The sequence below is a fragment of the Trachemys scripta genome, chromosome 9 (assembly GCF_013100865.1).
Source record: "Trachemys scripta elegans isolate TJP31775 chromosome 9, CAS_Tse_1.0, whole genome shotgun sequence".
Taxonomy (NCBI): Eukaryota; Metazoa; Chordata; order Testudines; family Emydidae; genus Trachemys; species Trachemys scripta.
This window is the reverse complement of record NC_048306.1, coordinates 80,201,210-80,223,622: the sequence shown is the minus strand read 5'-3', so window position 1 is coordinate 80,223,622 and position 22,413 is coordinate 80,201,210. Positions and strand designations below refer to the sequence as shown.

The 22,413-nt window shown below is 42.8% G+C and overlaps 1 protein-coding gene across 5 annotated transcripts in view; it reads right to left on the bottom strand.

Annotated features, from left to right (window-relative positions):
• The window catches only part of KCNAB1 (potassium voltage-gated channel subfamily A member regulatory beta subunit 1), a 239,956-nt gene that overhangs the window by 150,119 nt on the left and 67,424 nt on the right, over positions 1-22,413 (bottom strand). The window contains exons 1-2 of one of the 5 annotated variants that reach the window (XM_034782395.1): positions 14,704-15,293; positions 12,657-13,092 (exon numbers count right to left, since the gene is read on the bottom strand). The exons of 3 other annotated variants lie outside the window; for them this stretch is intronic. In XM_034782395.1, the coding sequence (XP_034638286.1) occupies positions 12,657-12,877 (221 nt within the window). In that variant the 5' untranslated portion in view covers positions 12,878-13,092; positions 14,704-15,293. Of the gene's footprint in view, positions 1-12,656; positions 13,093-13,243; positions 13,735-14,703; positions 15,294-22,413 lie in introns of those variants that run through there. One more of the 5 variants, XM_034782394.1, reaches the window with a different exon arrangement.

The window sequence follows — 22,413 nt, the reverse complement described above, 5'->3', positions numbered from 1 at the left end:
TCGTGACCCCCCATGTAATAACCTCATGACCCCCTGAGGGGTCCTGGCCCCCAGTTTGAGAACTCCTGTACTAGATCTGGGAGCATAAGCTTTCGTGGGTAAGAACCTGTGGTTCTTACCCACGAAAGCTTATGCTCCCAATACTTCTGTTAGTCTTAAAGATGCCACAGGACCCTCTGTTGCTTTTTACAGATTCAGACTAACGCAGCTACCCCTCTGATACTGTACTAGATCTATTAGCCATATCTGCATATCCCCTTCACTTTCTGTCTGAAACCTTAATTTATAAACCTTTATTTGTGGAACATGCAAAAAGAGGTACATTTTCAATCTGTGTGCCTGTTAATTGCAAAAGTTTTATTTACTGCAGTCATGAGCACCACAGAGGTACTTATACACAGATAAAATAAATACCTTTGACAGAGTATGCACCGTACTGTAGCTCTTCATGCATCATTTTGAAAGCGTATGCATTACCTTAGTAGCCAGAATGCAGGAAAAAACAGGCCAGGTCTACACTAGGAAATGAGGCCTGTCGTAAACACATTAGCTAACGTGTTAAAAAATCCTAATGTAGACAAGGTGCATTGTAGTTTTAACATTTTAGTTGGTTAAAATTAGAGTTTACCTTGACCAACTAATACATTAAAACTACAATGTGCCTTGTTTACATTAGTATTTAACATTGTTACTTACCGTGTTAAAAACACACATTTTCTCCTAGTGAAGACAAGGCCTTATGCTAGTGTAAATCCAGAGTAACTCCCATTGAAGCCAACAGTCCTAATTCTCTTCAGTGAAACACCACTGACTGCTGTGGAGTTACTCCCAATTTACACTGGGGTAACTCAGGGCTTGCATACACAAACATTTAGTTCTTGGCAAGCTTGACTGTAACTCTACCCCACACTAAGCGTCGGTGTGGATCCTGCTGATGTGTACTAACAGTTCCCTAGTGCGCTTCGATCTACTCCACTTTGAAACCCAGTAGATAGATCAAAGCACACTAGGAATCCATTAGTGCATAGTACACAGATACTTAGTGTGCGGCAAGCTAGGACAGTATAGATTTACATCCCAGCTTGCTGCAAACTAAATGTTAATGGAAACAAGCCCTCAGAGGAGAGCCAGGCACATGAACATTATGAAGTTATTGGTGCAGGACTGGTGTACATGAGATCAAAATCAAGCCAAATATATAGTGTGTGGTGTAGATACTAAACAGTTTTTATTAACACAAGTGTGGGACGGGTTTATGAGTGGTGGAGGCAGTTTTTCAGGTCTCCTCAAAGTGGTAGCAATAAAAATTTCATAGCAGTGCAAACCAGTACAAATGTTGTTTATTCAGTTATTCATTTTTCATTTTAATTTTATGTCTCCTTCCTCCTGTTTCAAGTATGTTAATTATGATGGCTCCAGTCATTGGGCCAACTTCAGTGTAAATCCAGAGTAAGTCCATTGGCTTTGCTGGAGTAGCTCTGGATCTTCACCCATTTAAGTGAGGTCAGATTTTGAAGAAAGTCAGGCTTATTTTGGAAGTTTCCCCAGGCCTGAGGATTAACTCTACAAAGACTTCAGGTTAGGGGGCTTTGGAAAAAATTATGGCATTTGGATGGGAGGGGCTTATTAACATTCCCACCTGCCATACAAAGGTATTCATAATATGAATCTCTGAATTTACGTGATGGCTGCTATGACTACTGTATGAAGTATAATATGTGGGGATGGAAGACAAGTCCTGAAATCAGTGAGGAAGCTTTTCCTCACAACATTGCCATTTCTCTGGAAGCATGAGATACCTGAAATCTCATGAAAGTATTTTCTCTTATTTCCAAACCAATTTGCAGACCAAAGAGTATTTCCTAATGTTTAGAGAAGCATTTAAAATTGTGTGTGTTTATCCAAACCTGACAGAATCAGCTGAAGTTTGCTTATAACATCTAAACACCTCACTTATAGGGTGTTGTACTTCCATGTATATTTCATAGACTCCACATGCAAAACAATATTTAAAAAAAAACATGGGACTGGGAGTACATCTTCCCCTGAATTTGCACAGGGCAGAGCACAATATTAGTGCTCAGTTAATAAACTACTAACCCTTCTACATGACAATATTGTATCTTAATTGTGTTTAAACAATTTTTGGCCATAGCCTAGTGCTGCTCACGCAATGCACACTGTAATGCATGGAAGAAATTACTTGCAATAATGGGTGCAAAAATTACTTACCTGGTGGTAATATCATAAATGGCCTTGAATGTTTGCAAAGCTCCATTCTCAGAGTGCAGCAAATATTTCCCATAAAGTATTTTGCAGGTGTGGCCAAAGGCATTTCCCCTCCCCCCATCAGCTCCTGACAAGGAGTGTGACTTATGTTGTCCAATGCAGGGATCTTGACACAATTCTCTCTCTCTCTCTCTGACCTTGAGGTTAGATTAGATTGCTGTAATGTTCTGTGTGTGGGGCTACCTTTTGAGACAACTCAGAAACTGAAGCTAGGGCAGAATGCAGTGGACAGCTTATTACGCAACTTCATGTCAACAGCTTGTCACTCCAATGTTCTGGAATATGCACTGGCTGCCAGCAGGTTTCTGGGTGGACTACAAGGTGTTACAGTCATGGTTTGGGACCTGATTACCTGAGAGATTGAGTCATAAAGTTTAGGGACAGAAGGGACCACCAGCTCATCTTGTCTCACCTCCTGTATATCACAGGCTACCAGCACAACCCAGCGCCCACACACTAAACCTGACACCCAAAGTCAGATCAAAGTATTATAGGTCACAGGAGATTAGACTATTGGTGCCACAGGCATAGAATAGGAGGGTCAGAAGTGCATCAATGCCTGAAGTCCCAGCATTGTCAGGGAATTAATATCCAACCTAAACCTCCCTTGCTGCAATTTAAGCTCATTGCCTCTTGTCCTATCCTCAGAGGTTAAGGAGAACAATTTTTCTCCCTCCTCCTTGTAACAACCTTTTATGTACTTGAAAACTGTTATCATGTCCCCTCTCAGTCTTCTCTTCTCCAGAAGAAATAAATCGATTTTTTTCAGTCTTCTCTCATAAGTCATGTTTCCTACACCTTTAATCATTTTTGTTGCTCTTCTCTAGAGTTTCTCCAATTTGTTCACATCTTTCCTGAAACAGCCCAGAACTGAACACAATACTCTAGATGAGGCCTAATTAGCGTGGAGAAAGCAGAATTTTCCTGTCTTGCTTATAATACTCCTGCTAATAAATCCCAGAATGGTGTTTGCTTTTTTTGCAACAGTGTTACACTAGGATCTCATTTGCCTTTTTCCTCATAGTCATCCTGTGATCAATGCACATACCCAGGCAATCGGCTCTGCTGTTTCCAACTAATGAACCCCCAGTTTATGAGAGAAATTCTTATTAAACCCTAAGTGTATATGACCTTGTACTGTGTAATTCTGAATTTAATCCCATTTCTGTCTCTCCAGTCTTCAAGGTCATCCAGATCTTCCTGTATAATATTCCGATCCTCCTCTGTATTGACGATGCCTCCCAACTTTGAATCATCAGCAAACTTCATAGTTGCACATTTACATTTTGTGTCAAGGTCATTCATAAAAATATTAAATGAGATTGATTCTAAGACGGATCCTTGAGGAACTACACTAGTAACCTTCCTCTAGTCTGATACAGGTTTTCCCTAATTTAACTAAGAGTGTCCCATGAAGTACCATGTCAAATGCTTCACTGAAGTCCAAAGTATATTAGATCTACTGCACTTCCTTTCTCTAAACAATCAATTATTTTCCTTAAAGGAGGACATAAGGTTCATAGATTTCAAGACCAGAAGGAATCACTGTGATCATCTAGTCTGACCTCCTGTATAACACAGGCCATAGAATTGGCCCCAAATAGTTCCTAGAGCAGATCTTTCAGAAAAAAACATCCAATCTTGATTTTAAAATGGTTAGTGAAGAATAATCTACCACAACCCTTGATAAATTGTTGAAATGTTTAAAAAATTTACACCTTATTTCCAGTCTGAATTTGTCTAACTTCATCTTTCAGACATAGGATCATGTTATACCCTTATCTGCTAGATTAAAGAGCCATTATTAAATATTTGTTCCCCATGTCAGTACTTACAGACTAATCAAGTCATCCCTTAACCTTCTTTTTGTTAAGATAAATAGATTGAGCTCTTTGAATCTATCACCATAAGATTTTCTAATCTTTTAATCATTCTTGTGGCTCTTCTCTGAACCCTCTCCAATTTATCAGGTTAGTCTGACATAATCTACCTTTGGTAAAACAATGTTGCATTACATCCTCTTTTCCCATTTACCTCTATGAATTTAATTAGTCTTTCCTTCACAATTTATTCTGAAGTCTTGCATTCTACTGATGTCAGACAAACAGGCCTGAGTTCCTGGATCACTGTTTATAAGATATGATATTAGCGATTCTCTACTCATATGGTACTATCCCCAAATAGATACATTGATTCAAAATCCTTGCTACCAGACTAGCACTCTCATGTGCTGTTCTTTCAGTATTCTGGAATGGAAATTATCTGGCCCCCCTGGTTTGAGCACATTAAGCTCTATGTTTTTCTTCCATCTCAGATGTGGTAATTTCTATTTCTAGGCACTCATTTCCATCCGTCGTACTGCCTTCATGCATATTAATTAATTAATCCATATTATCATCCTTATTAAAAACCAAAGCGAAGTACTCACGTGGTCACACTTGTGATCAGTGGGGATGCTCAAGCTGATGTTCCCACACTCCATAGAGGAGCGGAATGCTAGCAGGGCATTCTGCAAGAGGGGTCTTCGACTTTCCAACTCCTTGCCCACCTTGGTCTTCTAGATCTCAGATTTGTTAACCTTCTAGACGCACTGAAAAACTTATCTATCTCCTCCCCCAACACACACACACACTTCTGAGGTTAGAGTGGCCCCAAGGACTGGAGAAGTTTGAGTTAACTATATTATTAAATAAATATCCATCTGCAAATATAATTATGTGCAAAGTCAGAACATTTCTTTCTGTTGTATATCTTAAGTATGCCCAGGAGATAGGATGGGCACATATAGAGGCTTTTATAAACCTAAATAAAGAGCTTTATAAGCTTAATGGTGATCACTGTATCCACCAGTGAAATGCATCCACTACGGGGGCAAAACTCATTTGTGTCCATTTAATAATTCACAATATAACCCAACATTGTAGGGCAAGCAGTGAAGAAAAATGCCTTACCCACTTAAAACTGCAAAAGGTGTTTAAGGAGGCAGAATGTAATTATCCATGTTGGCACTGGGCCAGGACACCAGACTCTACACCACTGCTGACACAGAAAGAGACTTGGGAACATCAATATCACAAGTGGTCAAGACCTCCATTTTACATCTCATGCAAAGCACAGCACCTCCAGCAGCAGTGTCCCCTGATATCACCATGTTGAGGCACCAGTTCAACAGTGGCTCAGAGAGCCACTGACTCTCCTGGAGCACTTCCTAGAAGGTCTTGCAGCTAAATACTGATGTGCCCCAATCGTGTTTTTAGTTTGTGAGATCAGACAGGATTGCAGTGCAAACTGCTACATCTGCAGCTTGTAAACAAGTCCAAAGAAAACAGGCGAAGAGCCAGTTAAGGCTGAAAGACTCCTTAACCTACCCTGTACTACCTAGGCACAGCAGTGTGCATATAATGACGCACTGTTCAGACACCAATGGTGCTTAGGTGGAAGAAATTGCACTGATTTAGAGTTTCATCCTTTAACTCTAAATTATCTTTGTTTAAGTCAGACCCTTAGCATAGATTTTTGTAAGTGCACACCCCCATATTTCATTGAGTAACAATATGATGCCAGCTGCTCTTGTGTCTCCAGGGAGAATAGGATTAGGTTCATAATGTACAGTCTGTCTTTTTTATGCAGTATGACAGAAGAACTTGTGACTGTTGAGTTTCATCAACAGATATCCCGGTCTCTGTGAAATGGACCCAGATCAACCAGCTAAAGAAAAACTATAACAGAATCTTTATAAATACAAGGCACTTTTAAACTAAGCGATATGGTCGTGATTAATAGCAAAAGGTCTCACTCCCTCTTTCTGAATAAACGGCAATGTCTATTAAAATACCATTTACACAGAAGCACTTGTTATACTGACATTAAGATTATCAGGATTCAAGTAAGAAAATGGACAAAGTTTGGACTACAATAATAAATGCCTGGCTCAAGTGGAGAGAGATAAATCATGTAGTAGTACGTGACAGGAAGATACGAGTTAGATTAAAATGGAAAGTCTATAAAACCATGGTCTGCCCAGTTTTAGTGTGTCGCACTGAGCATTGGGCAACAAAGAAGAAGCATAAGCAAATGATCGGTTCAACAGAGGTGTGAATGTTGAGATGGATGAAGGATGTAAGTAAGAAACACCATGTGAGGAACACGTAGTTAGAGACATGCTCAAAGTAACACCCATAAACGAAAAAATTAGGGGACTACAGACTCAGATGGGTCGGTCATGTAAAGTGCAGTCCTGACAATTATGTGGGTAAGAGAGTCCAACCGATCAATACTGAAGCAAAAAGGGAGAGAGGCCAACCCAAGAAGTGGTGGGATGTCATAAAGAAAGACATGTCAGCATGTGGTGTGATTGAGGATATGGCACTGAACAGAACACTTTGGAGGGAGAGGGCTTGTAGAGCAGACCCCATTTCATGAAGTTTGCACAAGGAAGAAGAAGAAGAAGAAAGGGTCAAAAAGCATTTGCCATCTCTGCAGTTGAACTCTCTCTCCTTCACCACCACCACCACTCCCCAACCCCCATCTCTGGGACACTTTAATAGCAAGTGTAATAAAGTGTTTGTAATATTAGTATTTAGGAAGGCATCTGTGTACATCAGAGCTGTGGTGAAATGTTCTGAAATTGTTCATAGTTCCTTGATGGGTTACACGATGTGCTATATAATCCCCACGTATTAGATGCACACTGAATAAATAAAATAAATGTTATTTATCCCTGTTAGCTAGAAGCAGCCAGGCTAGACTCCTGGATTAAAGTGTCATGAAATACACTGGCAGTCCTTACTGCAAGTATTTGAGTTACTACTTCCTCCTTATGGATTTCCCAAGCTTTGCTATTAATTTTCTCTAAACATCTCCTAATTCCCAATTAAAAGTTCTAAGTGAACATGATAAAGATATGTTGCAGCAAATATTACACATTAGGACACACTCAAGTACAGCTGCCTCACCAGGTAACACAAGTTGCAGTGATTTCTCAGACCCTCAATCTGTAGAATATAGTTTAGATCCTGTGGGATGAGCAATTACGGGGAACTGATGGAGACAGAGGAGATGTCTGAACTGGAAAAAGAATTTGGTGATCCTGAGGCAAAGCTAAAGCTAAAGGTACCTTGAAGGGAAACTGTGCAAAGAGAACAGCTAAGCCACATTACCACCAAAAGAAGTGGGAGGTAGTGGTGGCTCTGTGGCACTGAACAGCTGGGCTCGTTAAGCTGTTTGATTCATCTCCTACCTATCTCTTTGACATATATGGCCCTCGTCATTAGAGTATCCACGTGCCTCACAATAACTAAAGAATTTCATCCTCACAACACTTATGTCAGGATGATACCATAATAGCTGTCGGGAGGTACTGTACCCATTTTACAGTTGGAAAACTAAGGCACAAAATGGATTAAGTGACTTGCCTGAGGACACATAGGAAGTCTATGGCTGAGCTGGGCATCAAAGCTAGGTCTGGAGTTCAGGAACAGTCCCCTATTAGCCCATCCATCCTTCTCTAAACTATCTATGCTGTCTTATTTAGATTGTTGGGGACTGTATCCATTTTGTGTCTTGTATAGGACCAAGATCACTGTCTGCATTTAAATAAATGACATGCCAATTAATAATGACTGAAAAAATGTAATTTTTTTGCAGGTATAATCAAGTACACCTCTACCCTGATATAACGTGACCCGATACAACACAAAAAAGCAGTGCTCCGGGGGGGCGGGGAAGCGCACTCCAGCGAATCAAAGCAAGTTCGATATAACACAGTTTCATCTATAACACGGTAAAATTTTTTGGCTCTCAAAGACAGCGTTATATCAGGGTAGAGATGTAGTTGGTTTTCTATATGCGCTCATTTGAGCCAGAAGTTGAGATAGCATCAGTTATTTTTGGCTACAGACAGGGAGGTTAGTTTTATAAAGCAGGCTCTTTATGTCAAGTTTCAGCCAGCTTCAAGAAGCAGTGGGAATAAAGGCCTATTTTAGAAATGCTGATAGACCCTTAACCATCAGCAAAGTGAATGAGGAAACTACAGAATTAGAGCTCAGCACTGAAAATCACACAGTTGAGTTTTCATCCCAGACAGATCAGGCAATGTTAAGGCTTGCACAGCTGTTTGATGCTGGCAGAAGTCTGAGGTTTGTTTGGGGGGTTTTTTAATTGTAATGACAGATATTCCAAATAATCTTGTGTACCAAGTCCAGTGAGGGTCCTGCATTGACAAAGATCTGCTTAAATTTGTAGATAGAGCATCAAATATAGAAATCTGGGGGGAAAAACCCACCAAAGAGTTGGAAGTTAGGAAGGAGGAGAAGTCAGGATAGATCTTTTGTTCTTCAAAAAACTGCTGAGTCCCAGTACTCGTCTTTTTTCCTGCCCTCTTTTTCTGTCTCTCCTTATATGCTGTACATCAGATGGATGTAGAAATATATTATTTGTTTTGAAAAATTAGGCAGCAGATTGAAATTTTCCAAGCCAAGCATCACGACTGAAATTACGTTCAAGGAAAGACTTGCAGCGCTCTAGAGAACATTATCTGAGCATATGGGCAGATTCTCCAGCGTAACTGAACTGTAATATTAATGGAATTAAAAGGAGTGTAGCCATTTTCACTTGTTTGTCAGGCCACAGTTTTGCCATTTTTCACAAAGAATGTAAAACCAATAGCCAGGCAAATGTAATTGGTGGTAACAATGCCTTTAAAATAAAATGTCCCCCCTCCCTACCCCCAATATGTGCTTGGTCTTGGAGAGGGCTCTGCCTGAACAGCATTGGTTTAAGCCACACCCCATCTGTCTCTGCAGCCTGCAAGTGGAGCACTCACACAGAAGCTGGGTGCATGTGCTGCTTAATATCCATTATGCTTCAAACGCAAAGGAACTGGGAGCCAGCAGCTGGCCAACTATCAGATTGCCGTCCTGCCACCAGTCTCTTTGATGGCAACTTGATGCCTCCAATCCACTGAAATCAAATTAAATAAAATCTTAAAAGTAAGGTCCTGATCATGCTCCCAGTGAAGCCAACAGCAAGGCTCCCAGTGATGTCAATGGGAACAGGACCGGGTCCTAATATTTTAAAGATTCCATGGTGCATTTATTTATTTTCAGTACACTCTGCACTTAAAATTCCAAGCTGGTTTCTGATCTGGACTGGCTCAAAAACACTGACTTGATAAGGAGCCTCAGAACTGGTTCTTCTCCCACCTCCACTTCTGTCACACACATACTCACTGTCTCTCTCTTTTACATAATCCACTGACAGGATCATTCTCTTCAACTGCCTAAAATCAAAAACTGCCAAGCAGTCGTAGGAGGCAAAGCACGGTGGCTGAGATAGAAGCATTAAAAATCATGCTGTGAAATATGCATGGCAACACAGCCAGCTATATCTTTAAAGTTACCTAGTTATCTACAGAGGCTTTAAGGGGGAGGGGGAAGTATTTGTTTTTAGCATAAAACAAGGCATCTTCATTAGCACATCATTTTAGAGAGCATTCAAGTTTGTCATAAATGACCTAATTAGAGCAGAAAATTATCTGGGAAGAACAAGAATCTTCAACCTGAAATATAAGGGAATGAAGGATCTGGCACAATTCCCATTAAAGTCAATCGAAACACTCCATTTGACTTCAGTGAGAGTTGGATCAGGCCTTAAATCTGTGTGATAATCATGTCGTTTGCAGAGGAGGCAGAGTGCATTTATTAACATGTATCAGCTTCAACATCTCCTCAGACTTAGGGTTCTCCTTGTGTCCTTTCACCAATGTCAATATTATCCTTTACAGTTGGATCATCTCTTTCTGCAAACTTCCTGCCCATTTCTTCTCCTCAGGAAGGAATTGCTTCTCACTGTTTCCAGTTCTGGGTATATTTGGGATTGTAAATAAGGATTAATCATAAGGATGGACATCAATCTGGTTACAAATTAGGTCCAAATCCTGCAGTCCTTACTCAGACATTATGCAGTCAAAACTCCCATTGAAGTCGACAGCAGTTTAGCCTGAATAAGGTCTGCAGAATTTAGCCTCAGATTTCAGAATTTTTCTAGAAATAAGCTATACATGTCTCTGAAAGGGGCCAAAGATCTGTTCCTGTGTGGGTCCCTGAAAGGGGTGAGTACGAGAAGGGCAGTCATTTGCATTCATGCATCTGCAGCATAATGTTCCTTTGGAAAACCAACAGGAATAATTACTACCAATTTAAACACTGTAGGCTGTAAATGTAACAGCTGCACTTCTCATAGGAAGCTGTGAGTTTATTTTCTCTACAAACAAACATTCTCTCAACACCCCTGCCATGTAGGTAGGCATGTACCGGAGAAACTAAGGCAGAGAAGTGAAGTGATTTGGCCAAGGCTACACAATGAGAAAATGGCATGGATAGGAGTTCCTGACTCCAAATCTGCGCTCATTCCACCTAGCCTATACTCTCTCTCACTTCATACTAAGGCTATTAGAATCTACTGAGCTATCAAACAGTTACAAAAGAGCATTCTATTGATGAGATAACCTCTTTAGTGTTGCCTGGCAGAGGCCAGATCCTACAACTGTCACCTGCATATTATCCCCATTAGAGTCAACAGGAGCTTTGCAAACATAAGAACTGCAAGATCAGGTCTTGGTATAAGAGAGTATGATGCACCAGGGTTTAAGAGCTGCTCTGTGTGGTAAGCTTTGGTTTACCCACCTCGCCTCTTTGAAAACCCATGCATGCCCAGTGAGCCTGACCAGCCAGACTGTGATGTCATTCTCAGAGAGCAGTATTTCTGGGAATCTGTCACAGTAAAAATTAATCAGCAAGTTTCTGACTCTGCAATGTCATTTACAGGTCCACTACCTGTGTTGCCTGTACTTACTTATAACACTGGTGTTAAAAATAACCCAATCTGTGAGGGTGTCCAATGATCTTTCAACAATGGTGCTCAGATTAAACTACCCGAACTCACTGAGAAATTATTCTGGACAACTGGGGTTCTTCAGAGTCTCCCAGATCCTTTGGGGATATTACTTACTAGCAATTCCAGATTCTACAATGACAAATTACACCTGACCGTGTAAATTAGGAAGTTATGTTGCCCTTCAAATGCAATCCCTTAAGGGCCAACCTCTTGTGCCATTTCTGTTAAACTATCATAACTGCACAAATGCCTTACATTAAACTCTGTGCTCAGGTACACACACGTGTAAATTTGGAGTAACTTCAGTACAGTCAGTCTGGATTTACATCAGTCTAAATAAAAGTAGAATTTGGCCTTAATTTAGTCACGTTAAATTCCATTGTATCCAAATACCTCTTCCATAAAAAAAGGATAGCTTGCAAGGGCAGAAATTGTTGGGCATGAAAATTAATCAATTGCAAATATGCAAAAGAAAAGTTACCAGTAACTCTAAACACACAGTAACACTCCATCCCCTACTCCTAAGGACAAGATTCTGCCATTCATACTCCTATTGAGTAGTACCATTGTACAAATAGCCTTGCTGATTTCAATGGGGCTACTTATGGAATAATTCAGAGCAGAATCTGACCTTAGATTGCCACCTCCTCCTTTCTAGGAATCAAGTAATTCCAACACCACACAAAGGATACGTTCAAGGTCTAGCAGAACAGATACGCTAACGTCTCGAATACATACAAATTAAATTACAAAAATGCTAAATTTTCCAAATTAAAGTAAGTCCTTAATAAGTACTTGTATTAGTTGATACAAGGAAGCTTTCCAGAAATAGCAGACTGAACATCTGAGAAAGATTAAAGTGACACTCTTAATTACACTCTTGTACATTTCTGTGTTAAGAAAAATTTTTGTAAGAAGCATTAGATTTTCTAGGAACTTGGTTATGATTTTGTCTGCATTTCATTTAAAATAGATTCCTCCTTGTCCTCACTTAGCAAGTCAGATGAAAGGTCTGTAAGTGATCATTAGGATAAGACACAGTAACTAATTTAGAGACAGTCTACCCAACGTGTGCTGTAAAAATGAAAACTTTTTCTATGCAGATCTTTGAACATCATTTGTAATTCAGTCTTTTTACATATAAATACTAACGAGCTATATGAAACAAACACCATCCACAAATAATGGTGCTCAATTTATTTATGTTTGGTATCATAACTAAAGAAAAGAAAACTCTTTGTATCAAATAGCAAAGGCGTATGCCTGCAGAAACACTAGGACCCAAATGCCACTAAAGAGAGCTAGTTTTCTTGTAAGTTTAAAACTTAGTATTTTTAGTAGGATTTTTTTAATGTCCCTTTTTAAAAAGATTCCGGGATTTTGGAAAAGGGAATTCCTTTGTAAGCAGATGACTCACCTAGGGTAAAGAGATATGACACACACATTACGAACAGTGAATATTGTGCCCATACCTATATTTCATGCCAGTCTGCTTTGCAGTTGATTCTTTTAAAGAGATATGGTGCTGAGGGGTAAATGTCCCCAAACTGCGAGCAATAATAGCCACCGTCCGGAATTTTGCCCGGGCTGCATTCACTACGTTTGGGGTAGTGGTGTTCTGTTTGCTGATAAGCCTGTCTTCACCATTTCGATTCTTCAAGTTATGTTCTGTACAAGCTATGGAAACTTGCATTGCTCCCGCAATGAATCTTTATTCACAATCCAAATCTTAGAGCGTACTCAGACCTTCTCAGACTCTGAGAACAGGGCTATAGGACACTGAATGGCTGGCGATTTTAGTCCCAAATGCTGCTAAACGACTCTTCAAATCTGGATTCAAAAGATGAGTGAAAGTAGTAGAAGCAGCAGTGGTAGATGGTGCAGGCAGAGGAGAACAGTACGGTGTCCCTGGGATACAAGTAAACAGATAAGCACTGAACTTGGTAAAGCAAGCAAGAGAGCAGACAACTTGATTTTCAAATCTTCCTTTGCAATAATATCTACTGCTTAGACAAAAACATCCATCTAGTCAAGTGCTTTCAGAAACATAAAGCTGTACCTTCATGATTAACCACAAGAAGCAGCATCCACTCCGTCTTGATGCAGGCTTGCATCTGCTTGCTGGTTTTAAATCAATGCAGGCATACTGCAAGATGTGTCTTGAACACCCTCTGGATCACAAAATGCTGAACAGGCAAGCTTTGGACTGAAGAAATATCTAATCACAAGCAAGTCTCTAAAGACCAGGAATATCCATCTATTCTCTGTCAGATGCTGCAAAATACAACATCTAATCAGGACCCTTTTCACGCATTCTTAGTTTCAAGCCCTGTAAAGACAAAGCTGTAAATCTGTACCGATACGGTTTTGCAGCTGCTCTGTGGAACATGCAGAGCTCCCTGTAAGAAGCTTGCAGAAAGCATGGGAATGGTTGCTTTTTCTTTTGTGTGCAACATAGAGACAGGCACTAGAAGCAGATTCTTCCCATAAAAATAATTGGCAGCACTGCTAATCAAGGAGAGGACTCATCACAGTGACAGAACAAATGGACGTTAAAACACGTTAACTATAAAAATAGGGGGGGAAACACTCTGCTAATGTGTGCTGGTGAATTAACACATTAATCCCTTGTCTGGCTCACTAAAATACTGCTTTAAATCCCATGGTATCAGCATGCCAGTGTTAATCTTTTCTTCATATAAGAATCCCAGCTAAATTAGCTATGGTACAAACTCTTCAAACCAATTCTGACTCTCAACTTGCTGCAAATCAGGTTGCAATTAAACAAAGAAAGACTGGCACAAAGCTGACAAGTCATTGACCATCCTCCACCCTGCTATGGAGCCACATTTTCAATGTGCATGCTGGGCACATTGAGGAGGTGCTTTCAGTGGCTGAGTTGTGGGCATAGCCCAGGGGGTAGACACATGAAACATTTTCAGAATTGTCCAGGACCCCCTCAGGGAATGCTTAAGAACTAGTCACAGGCCATGTAGATGTAAAGCAGAGACATAGATGGATTCTTATTAGCCCTCCATTCGCTGCTGCCAACCACTACAATATAAAAGAGACAGAATCTGGAGGATGATGAGATGGGGGCAGAGTAGTGGTAGGAGATAGTAGAGGCTCAGATACCATGGTGATAAGCAGGGATGCTGGAACAATTTGAGAGCCATTGAACCAAACTGTAAACCCTGTATATGATGGAAACCACTTCGAGCCAGGGGGTTTAGCAGCACCCACTAGTTCCAGCCCCTATGGTGATGAGCACAAGAACTGTGACAGTGTTATGGATTAGATGTGGAAGAGAGACAGGCTCTCTGTATGTGGCTGTAGGAGAAAGAAAAGATTCTTGGGGTGGAGATGGTTGTGGGAGATAGAGGCAAGCAAGATTTTTGGAGCGGGAGCTCGGCGCCAAGAGCAATACTGGAATAGTTTGCTCAGAGGTGAATGAGTTAGAGGAAGCACAGTAGTTCAAAACCACTGGAAGGAAGTGGTTAGGAAGCTCCAGCCTCATACCTTTTACCTGGCATGTCGAACTGGAAAAAATAAGCAGTGGTACTTTCCCAAGCTCCGCCCATAAATCACGTTCCAGCCTTAAACTCCTGGAGATGCAAAAATAAAAATGAGACCTCACTCACAGCAGGTTGTACAGATGTTCAGTCTATTGCACCCAACCCCACGGCAAGTTGTTGTGGTGAGTGCTGTGCTACACCAGCTCGTAGGTGTCTGGCAGTACGCTGGGTGCACATGCTGGAGGTGCTCCAGGCATGGGCTCTTCAGGGTCTAGCCCTCGGTGGACACTCTCACACTTTGCTTAACTGAGGATTCCTTTGTTAGCGCTGCCAGAAAGAAAAGTTGCAAGTACCCTTGGTGCAGCAACTTTAACAGTTATAAACAAATTAGATAATCCCAACAGTTCCCAACCCATCTCCTAGCCGGAAGCCCAAGCCAGGGGGATAAGCAGTAACAAGGTCCTGGTACAATCCCTCTGCATTGTCTTCTTGACCACAAGCCGCAGCCAGGTATCGGCAAATGCAGCTACTGCTGGCCCTTGTCAGCAACAGGGTGTGTCCTCAGCCAGGCTCGCAGGCCTGTTATCAGACGTTTCCTTCCACAGCCAGCTCCCAGACGGCTGCCTCTGGCCTGCTGTTCCTAGTCTCATGCAGCCTCTGGCACTCTCTCAAACCAGCCCCCTTCTGCTCTATTGTAGTTCTTCCCTTTCCTATGCTGGAGGGATTATGGAGCCCCTCTTCTGGCTGGACATTGATCTGGGGGTAAACACAGTGCTCAGTAATGGGCCAACAGAGTCGGTACAAAGTGATTACGTGTACTCTGCCTAACTTCACTCACAACTCAAGTGCCACCTGCTCATAGGTCAAAATGAGATGCCTGGCCCTTCTCTTCCTTGTGCATTTTGATCATCAATGAAACAATTAACTATATTAACATTTAAATAATGATTGCTAGGCTCCAATGTTAATTACCCCTAAATCCACACAACTGAGAGTCAAGCAGCGATCAGAAACACTCAGGTCACGTGTTCAAAGCTATCTTCAAAAGGGCTAAGATGCTTAAAAAAGGAAAGCTATGATTCTGAAATACAAGGCAGCAGTGTCCAAAAAACCAACCAACTGAAAACCCACTCTCTGAGCTGCCACAATCCAACCTAATTCAATCCCAGCATATCTTGCACTGTACTTGTTTAGGGATGCAGCAATAAAATGATAGTGACCTAGAAGAAGGGTTGCCAATTTTGGTTGACATATTCCTGGAGGTTTCCTCACATTAGATACTCTTTAATTAAAGATTAATCTTTAATTCCGGGAGACTCCTGGGCAATCCTGGAGAGTTGGCAACCCTTCTTAGAAGCAAATGTTATGAACCACATAGGGGCTTGGCTAACAGAGCTCTACTCATTCAGCCAGAGTAGGGCACGGTTTCTAAAAACTGGCCTCTCAGGAGGCCCTGCAAGTGGTTCCTTGGCTGTTGTGAGACTTGCAGATATCCTGTCACTCTGCTTTTCCACAAAAGTTCTGCCAAGAATCTTCCCCATCCCCTTCTACCTAGCTTCCTGATACATATTTAAAGAAAGTCTAGAGAGTAGAGAAAAGGGCAGAACAAGAACAACCAAGTGGCACCTCACATACTCCTGGGACTGCAGGGTCCAGCATGGGTGTAGAGGTGGACATGCCCTGAAGAGGCACAGAGAAGCAGACCAAATCTTCAAAATGCCTGTGTTGTAAGCACAGCCGAACTCTGAGTACACATGTAACACCAACAGACCCCAGTCATCAGGCAGGATCAAACCTGGGACCTCTGAAGCTCAGCATATAAGCCTCGACAGCATAGGGTGACCAGACAGCAAGTGTGAAGAATCGGGACAGTAGGTGAGGGGTAATAGGAGCCTATATAAGAAAAAGACCCAAAAATCGGGACTGTCCCTGTAAAATTGGGACATCTGGTCACCCTCGACCGCATGAGCTAAAAGGCACATAGCTCTTCACCATGGCTGTAGCAGACATCAATTTACAGACTCATCAATTTACCATCAACAGACTCATCATCTAGCTGGCCTGGCTGCCACTAGATGGAGACAGAGCGCCACACAAAGAAGGCATGGGTTACATACACCTCGGAATCACTGATTAAACGTTATTTTCAGCCAGTCTCTGCGCATCCGTTCAAAACGATTGTTTCCTGGGAGGTACAGGAGAGTGACCACCTACAGGATGCAGTACACATGTGTATCTGGACCTTTTAAAGTAGGGCTCTTTGTGACAGCTTAGCCTTTAGCAGATTAACGTCAACTCAACAGTGAACATGGAAGAGCCAAACTAATGCTGACTGGTTGTAGAGGAGTCTTAATAAGTTATTCAGCCTATTTACTTAATGATTAGTTAATGTGTGCACAGTACATTGCTTCTAAGATGAACAGCACTATAGTAGTGTTAAGAATTGTTCTTGTTATTTTTCAGAATGGGGAGGAGGGTTCTTAGAGTGTAATTAGTTGTATTACCAGTAGCACATAAAGGCCACACCAAGATAAGGGCCACATTGTGTAGGCTCTGTATAAACACAGGGTAGAAGACAGTCTCTGTCCCCCAACAGCTTACAGTCTAAATAGATGAAACCAAGTGAGAGAGCAAGGCTGACCTGGTTTGATGGGTTCAACCCCAAGTTATAGTTAAGGTTTGTAAGCCTTACTCTCTGATGCAAGTTAGCTTTGAGCCAAGCAGGTTATGAGCTGACTAACTAGACAGAAGTCTAAAATACAAACATCTGTTGCTGAATGCCCAGGAAAGAAAAAAAAAAGCTTATTAAAAATGTTATTTTGCAAGTTTATTTCCAGTCATGTTTCTGATGTTTACCATATATCTAATGAAGAGAATCAAAGCTCTGTCAAAGGACAGAGTAACATGATCATCCCAAACTAAACTTCTTTAGAATTTAGTGTGTTGTTTTAAGCTTTGAAAGGGGTAATCTGGTATCAAGCCAGCAGCTTTGATGATGATACTACAGACACAGGTGCTTTCTATAGAAATGAAGCAACCAGTCTCTAGAGCACAGAAATCTAACATTCAGTGTTAAAAGCTTTCAGCCCTCATCACCTTGCACTAACAGGTCACATGTTAATTAAACAGAGAAAATTAGATTTGAACTGTTTAAATTGTAACACAAATAGGCTTGAAGAATCTTGTTTAGATTTTTTTAAAATTTGTTACCTGAATATGAGAGAGACAAGGTAGGTGAGGTATCTTTTATTGGACCAACTTCTGCTGGGGGAAAATACAAGCTTTTGAGCTTTTTTATTTTTGTTTTCTTTGTGCGACTATCAGCCTTGTTCTGCTACCCTTGTTCATGGGCAGTAGCGCATTACTCTGCGCGTAGTACCAGTGGTAATACTCTTAATACTTGGACCCTCTCAAATAATTCTAACAGGTTGCTGAGGCATGATTTCCTTTTACAAAAGCCAAGTTGACTCTTCCAACAAATTGTGTTCACCTATGTGTCTGATAATTCTGTTCTTTACTGTAGTTTCAACCAATTTGCCTGTTACTGAAGTTAGGCTTACCAGTCTAATTGCCAGGATCACCTCTGAAATCTTTTTTAAAAATTGGCATTTCATTAGGTAACCTCCTGTCATCTGGTACAGAGGCTGATTTGAGTGATAGTTACATGCCACAGTAAGTACACCTCTACCCTGATATAACGTGGGTTCGCATACAACATGGTAAAGCTCTGACACGCTGCTCTGAGCAGCATGTTAAGGGTGCCGGGCCAGGGCTGAGGGGTTGGATAAGGAGCAGAGGGTCTCGGGAGCGGTCAGGGGCTTCCCCCGCAGCGTCTAGGAGGCAGGAGCTCTGGGGGGCACTTTTTGGGGCCCCGCAGTCCCAGAGTGGTCCAGGGGATTAGCGGGGGGCCCGGAGCAGCCCGCTTCCCTCACCCCGGCCCCAGCCATGTCGCTCGGGGGAGGGGCCTTGGGGGGAAGGGATCCCCCCCGCACTAACCGGCAGTGGCGGAAGCGGAGCAGCCCGGCCCCAGCCCGCTCCACTCCGCCAGCTCCCAGCTGCAGCGCTTCGCTTCCTGCCGCAGGTGAGTGCGGGACCTTTCCCCAACACCCCCCTCCCCCACCCAGCGACATGGCTGGGGCCGGGGCAAGGAAAACGGAGTGGGCTGGGGCTGCATCATTCCGTTTCCCGCCGCCGGTGAGTGCAGAGGGCATCCTTTCCCCACCCTCCCTGCACTCAACAGTGGTGGGAAGCGGAGCAGCCCAGCCCCAGCTCACTCTACTCCGCCAGCTCCCAGCCGCGCACTCCGCTTCCCGCCACAGGTGAGTACGGGGGGTGTCCTTTCCCCAACCTCCCCACACTCATCGATGGTGGGAAGTGGAGCGCTGTGGCTGCGAGGTGGCGGAGTGGAGAGGGCTGGGGCCGGGCTGCTCCACTTCCTGCGACTGCCGGTGAGTGCCTGTCAGGGGGTGAGAGGGGTGGATAGGGGTCGGAGCAGTCAGGGGACAGGAAGCAGAGGGGATTGGGTAGGGGGTGGGGTCTTGGGGGCAATTAAGATGGGGGTCTTTGGAGGGGGCAGTCAGGGAACAAGGAACGGGGGTGCCAAAGCAAGTTCGATATAACGCGGTCTCACCTATAAAGCGGTGAGATTTTTTCGTCTCTCGAGGACCGCGTTATATCGGGGTAGAGGTGTAGTTCTGCAATTTCATATTTGAGTTCCTTCAGAACTCTTGGGTGGATACCACCTGGTCCTGGTGACTTATTGCTGTTTAACTTACCAATTTATTCCAATACCTCCTCTATTGACACCTCAGTCTGGGACAGTTCCTCGGATTTATCAGCTAAACAGAATGGCTCAGCTGTTGGAATCTCCCTCACATGCTTTGCAGTGAAGACTGATGCAAAGAATTCATTTAGCTTCTATGCAACAGCCTTTTCTTCCCTTTTAGCACCTGATCACCCAGTGGCCCCACTGATTGTTTGGCAGCACTCCTGCTTCTGTTGTACTTAAAAAACATTTTGCTGTTAGAGTTTTTTGTTAGTTGCTCTTCAAATTCTTTTTTGTACTGCCTAATTATAACGTTTATACTTGACTTGCCAGTTTATGCTCCTTTCTCTTTTCTTCAGTAGGATTTGATTTCCAATTTTTAAAGAATGCCTTTTTGCCTCTAACTGCCTCTTTTACTCTTAACCATGGTGGCATTTTTTTGGCCCTCTTACTGGGTTTTTTTTATTTGGGGTATACATTTATTTTGACTCTCTATTGTGGTGTCTTTAGAGATTTCCATGCAGCTTGGAGGCATTTAACTCTTGTGACTGTTCCTTTTAGTTTCCATTTTACTAGCTTCCTCATTTTTGTGTGGTTCCCCTTTTTGAATTTAAATGCTACTGTGATCAGAGGTGCTGTCTTTCTGAGTTGCCAGGGAGTGCTCAACCCCCACTCTGCCCCAGGGCCTGCCCCCACTCCACCCCTTCCCCCAAGTCCCACCCCTACCCCGCCTCTTCCCGCCTCATTCTGCCCCCTCCCCCAGAATGCGCCCCACCCTTGCTCCTCCCTCTCCCTCCCCAGCACCTCCTGCACACCGGTGAACAGCTGATCCATAGTGGACAGGAGGAACTAGGAGGGAGGGGGAAGAGCTGATCGGTGGGGCCACTGGCAGGCAGGAGGCGCTGGGGGGACGGGCTGATCGGGAGGCTGCCAGTGGGTGCTGAGCACCCACTTTTTTTTTCCCTGGGTGCTCCAGCCCCAGAGCACCCATGGAGTTGGCGCTTATAACTGTGATGGCCTTCTTTGGTATTTCCCCCCAACAAGGATGTTAAATTTAATGACATTCTTGTCATAGCGGTTGAGCTATATTCACCTCTTGGGCCAGATCCTGTGCTCCACTTAAGACGAAGGGAAGAATGGCCTCTCCCCATGTGGGTTCCAGGACTGGCTGCATTTTCTGATTTTCAAACACTCATTTTCTATCTTGTATCTTAACCTGAATTTCCATTGCTTTACATTTTTAAAGATTCAGACAGTGGTGTTCTAGTATAACTAATATTTGTTGACAACCTGAAGTGTATCTTAAGGGAGAGTGGGTGCGTGGGTTGCATATAGTACGTGTCTACAAACGTAATCCTAGGTGTTTTGCAATGACTCACATGCAGATGAAGTGCCCACTCCTGCTGTCTCTGGAAGCTCACAGGAATTAAACAAAAAACAAAACTTTGATTAAGCAAAACTTGTTGTCAAAAACTCTTCATCCTATAGAGCTCCCTAGTGATGACCATGAGCCTATAGATTGAGCTAAAGGGCTAAATCCAACTCGTGGCAGCTGTGACAGCCAGCTATCCCTGTCAACCAGCCATTAGCAGGGAGACACAAAGCACACTGAACAGTAAGTGGCACATGTAGCTATAGATATGCACAAAACAGAGGCCTTGTTGAGTCCACTTCGAAAAGGTGATACCAACTGTTAAACTGACATTGAGGGTGTTATTTTTAAAAGGGTCACAACTTTGCCTCCTGGTTTGTGCTTTTTGCTCTTCACAGACATAGTCAAGTAGCGTGGTTACACATCTAAGTGATAATAGAGGTCCTCACAAGTTCCTAGGAATGAAAAATGGGGCTGGTAAAAATGTGGGTCTCCAAGTGCATAAACAAGCCAGATTTTAAAAAAATAAATCTGTCCCTAAATGTCTATTTACAACATATCAGAGCAAGTAGATTTTAAATAAATGGTAGAATTGCATCTCTATCTAACCGCACTGTTCATAGGAAAAGTAATTTGTATTATATTTCAGAGAGATATAATGGCCCCCAGCAGTACTTAGACACAAAAGGCTCATTCAAGGATGGAGTTTCAGACTTAACTATCAGCTTCCTAGCTCTCTCAAGTCAATCCCTTTGCATTTCTTTTATACTTATACCAAACTGCTAGGTGGGGAAATATTGTCCAGGAAAACATTCCAATTTCTTCCCCCAGTACAAATAGCCAAATCATCCCTTAAATAATAGATTCAAAATGCAATATAAAGCAAATGTTCTATAACATACAAGAGCTAATTATATTTCCCTATTTTACTTTTTCCATTTTCTCTGTTACTACTATTTATTATTTGCTATTCATGGCAATGCACTCATTGCTGTACCACCACAAACATAAAAGCGGTGTCTGCCAAACAAACATAAAGAAGATAGGATGGTCTGGGAAATTCAGAAGTGAAAATAGTTTCAGTTTTATATGTATTTATTCAGGGGGAAAGTAAGGCGGTACAGGCCGGTACGGCATACCAGAAAAAGTGGCCACCAGTACCAGCCCGTACTCAGCTGACTTTAAAGCGCCCTGCTTAAAGCGCTGCTGCAGCAGTCCTTTAACATCGCTGTCCTTTTGCACCCCAAGTCGGCGGCCCTGCCGGGACCCTACCAGCAGGGCCGCCGATGAGGGGGGGCCCCACAAAAGGGGCAATGACATTAAAGTTCTGCCACGGCAGCACTTTAACCAGGGTCCTTAAAGCGTTGCCGCAACAGCCCTTTAATGTCGTTGCCCCTTTCCCCCTTTCCCCCCAGCTGCCGATGGAGGGGTGGGGGGGCAAAAGGAGCAGCTGTCCTGGGGCCGGCAATTTAAAAGGGCCCGCAGCAGCGGCCGGAGCCCCGGGCCTTTTAAATCGCTGCTGGAGCCCCGGGTGGCACGGGCCAGGCAGCGTGGAAGGGCTGGCTGGGGGACGCTGA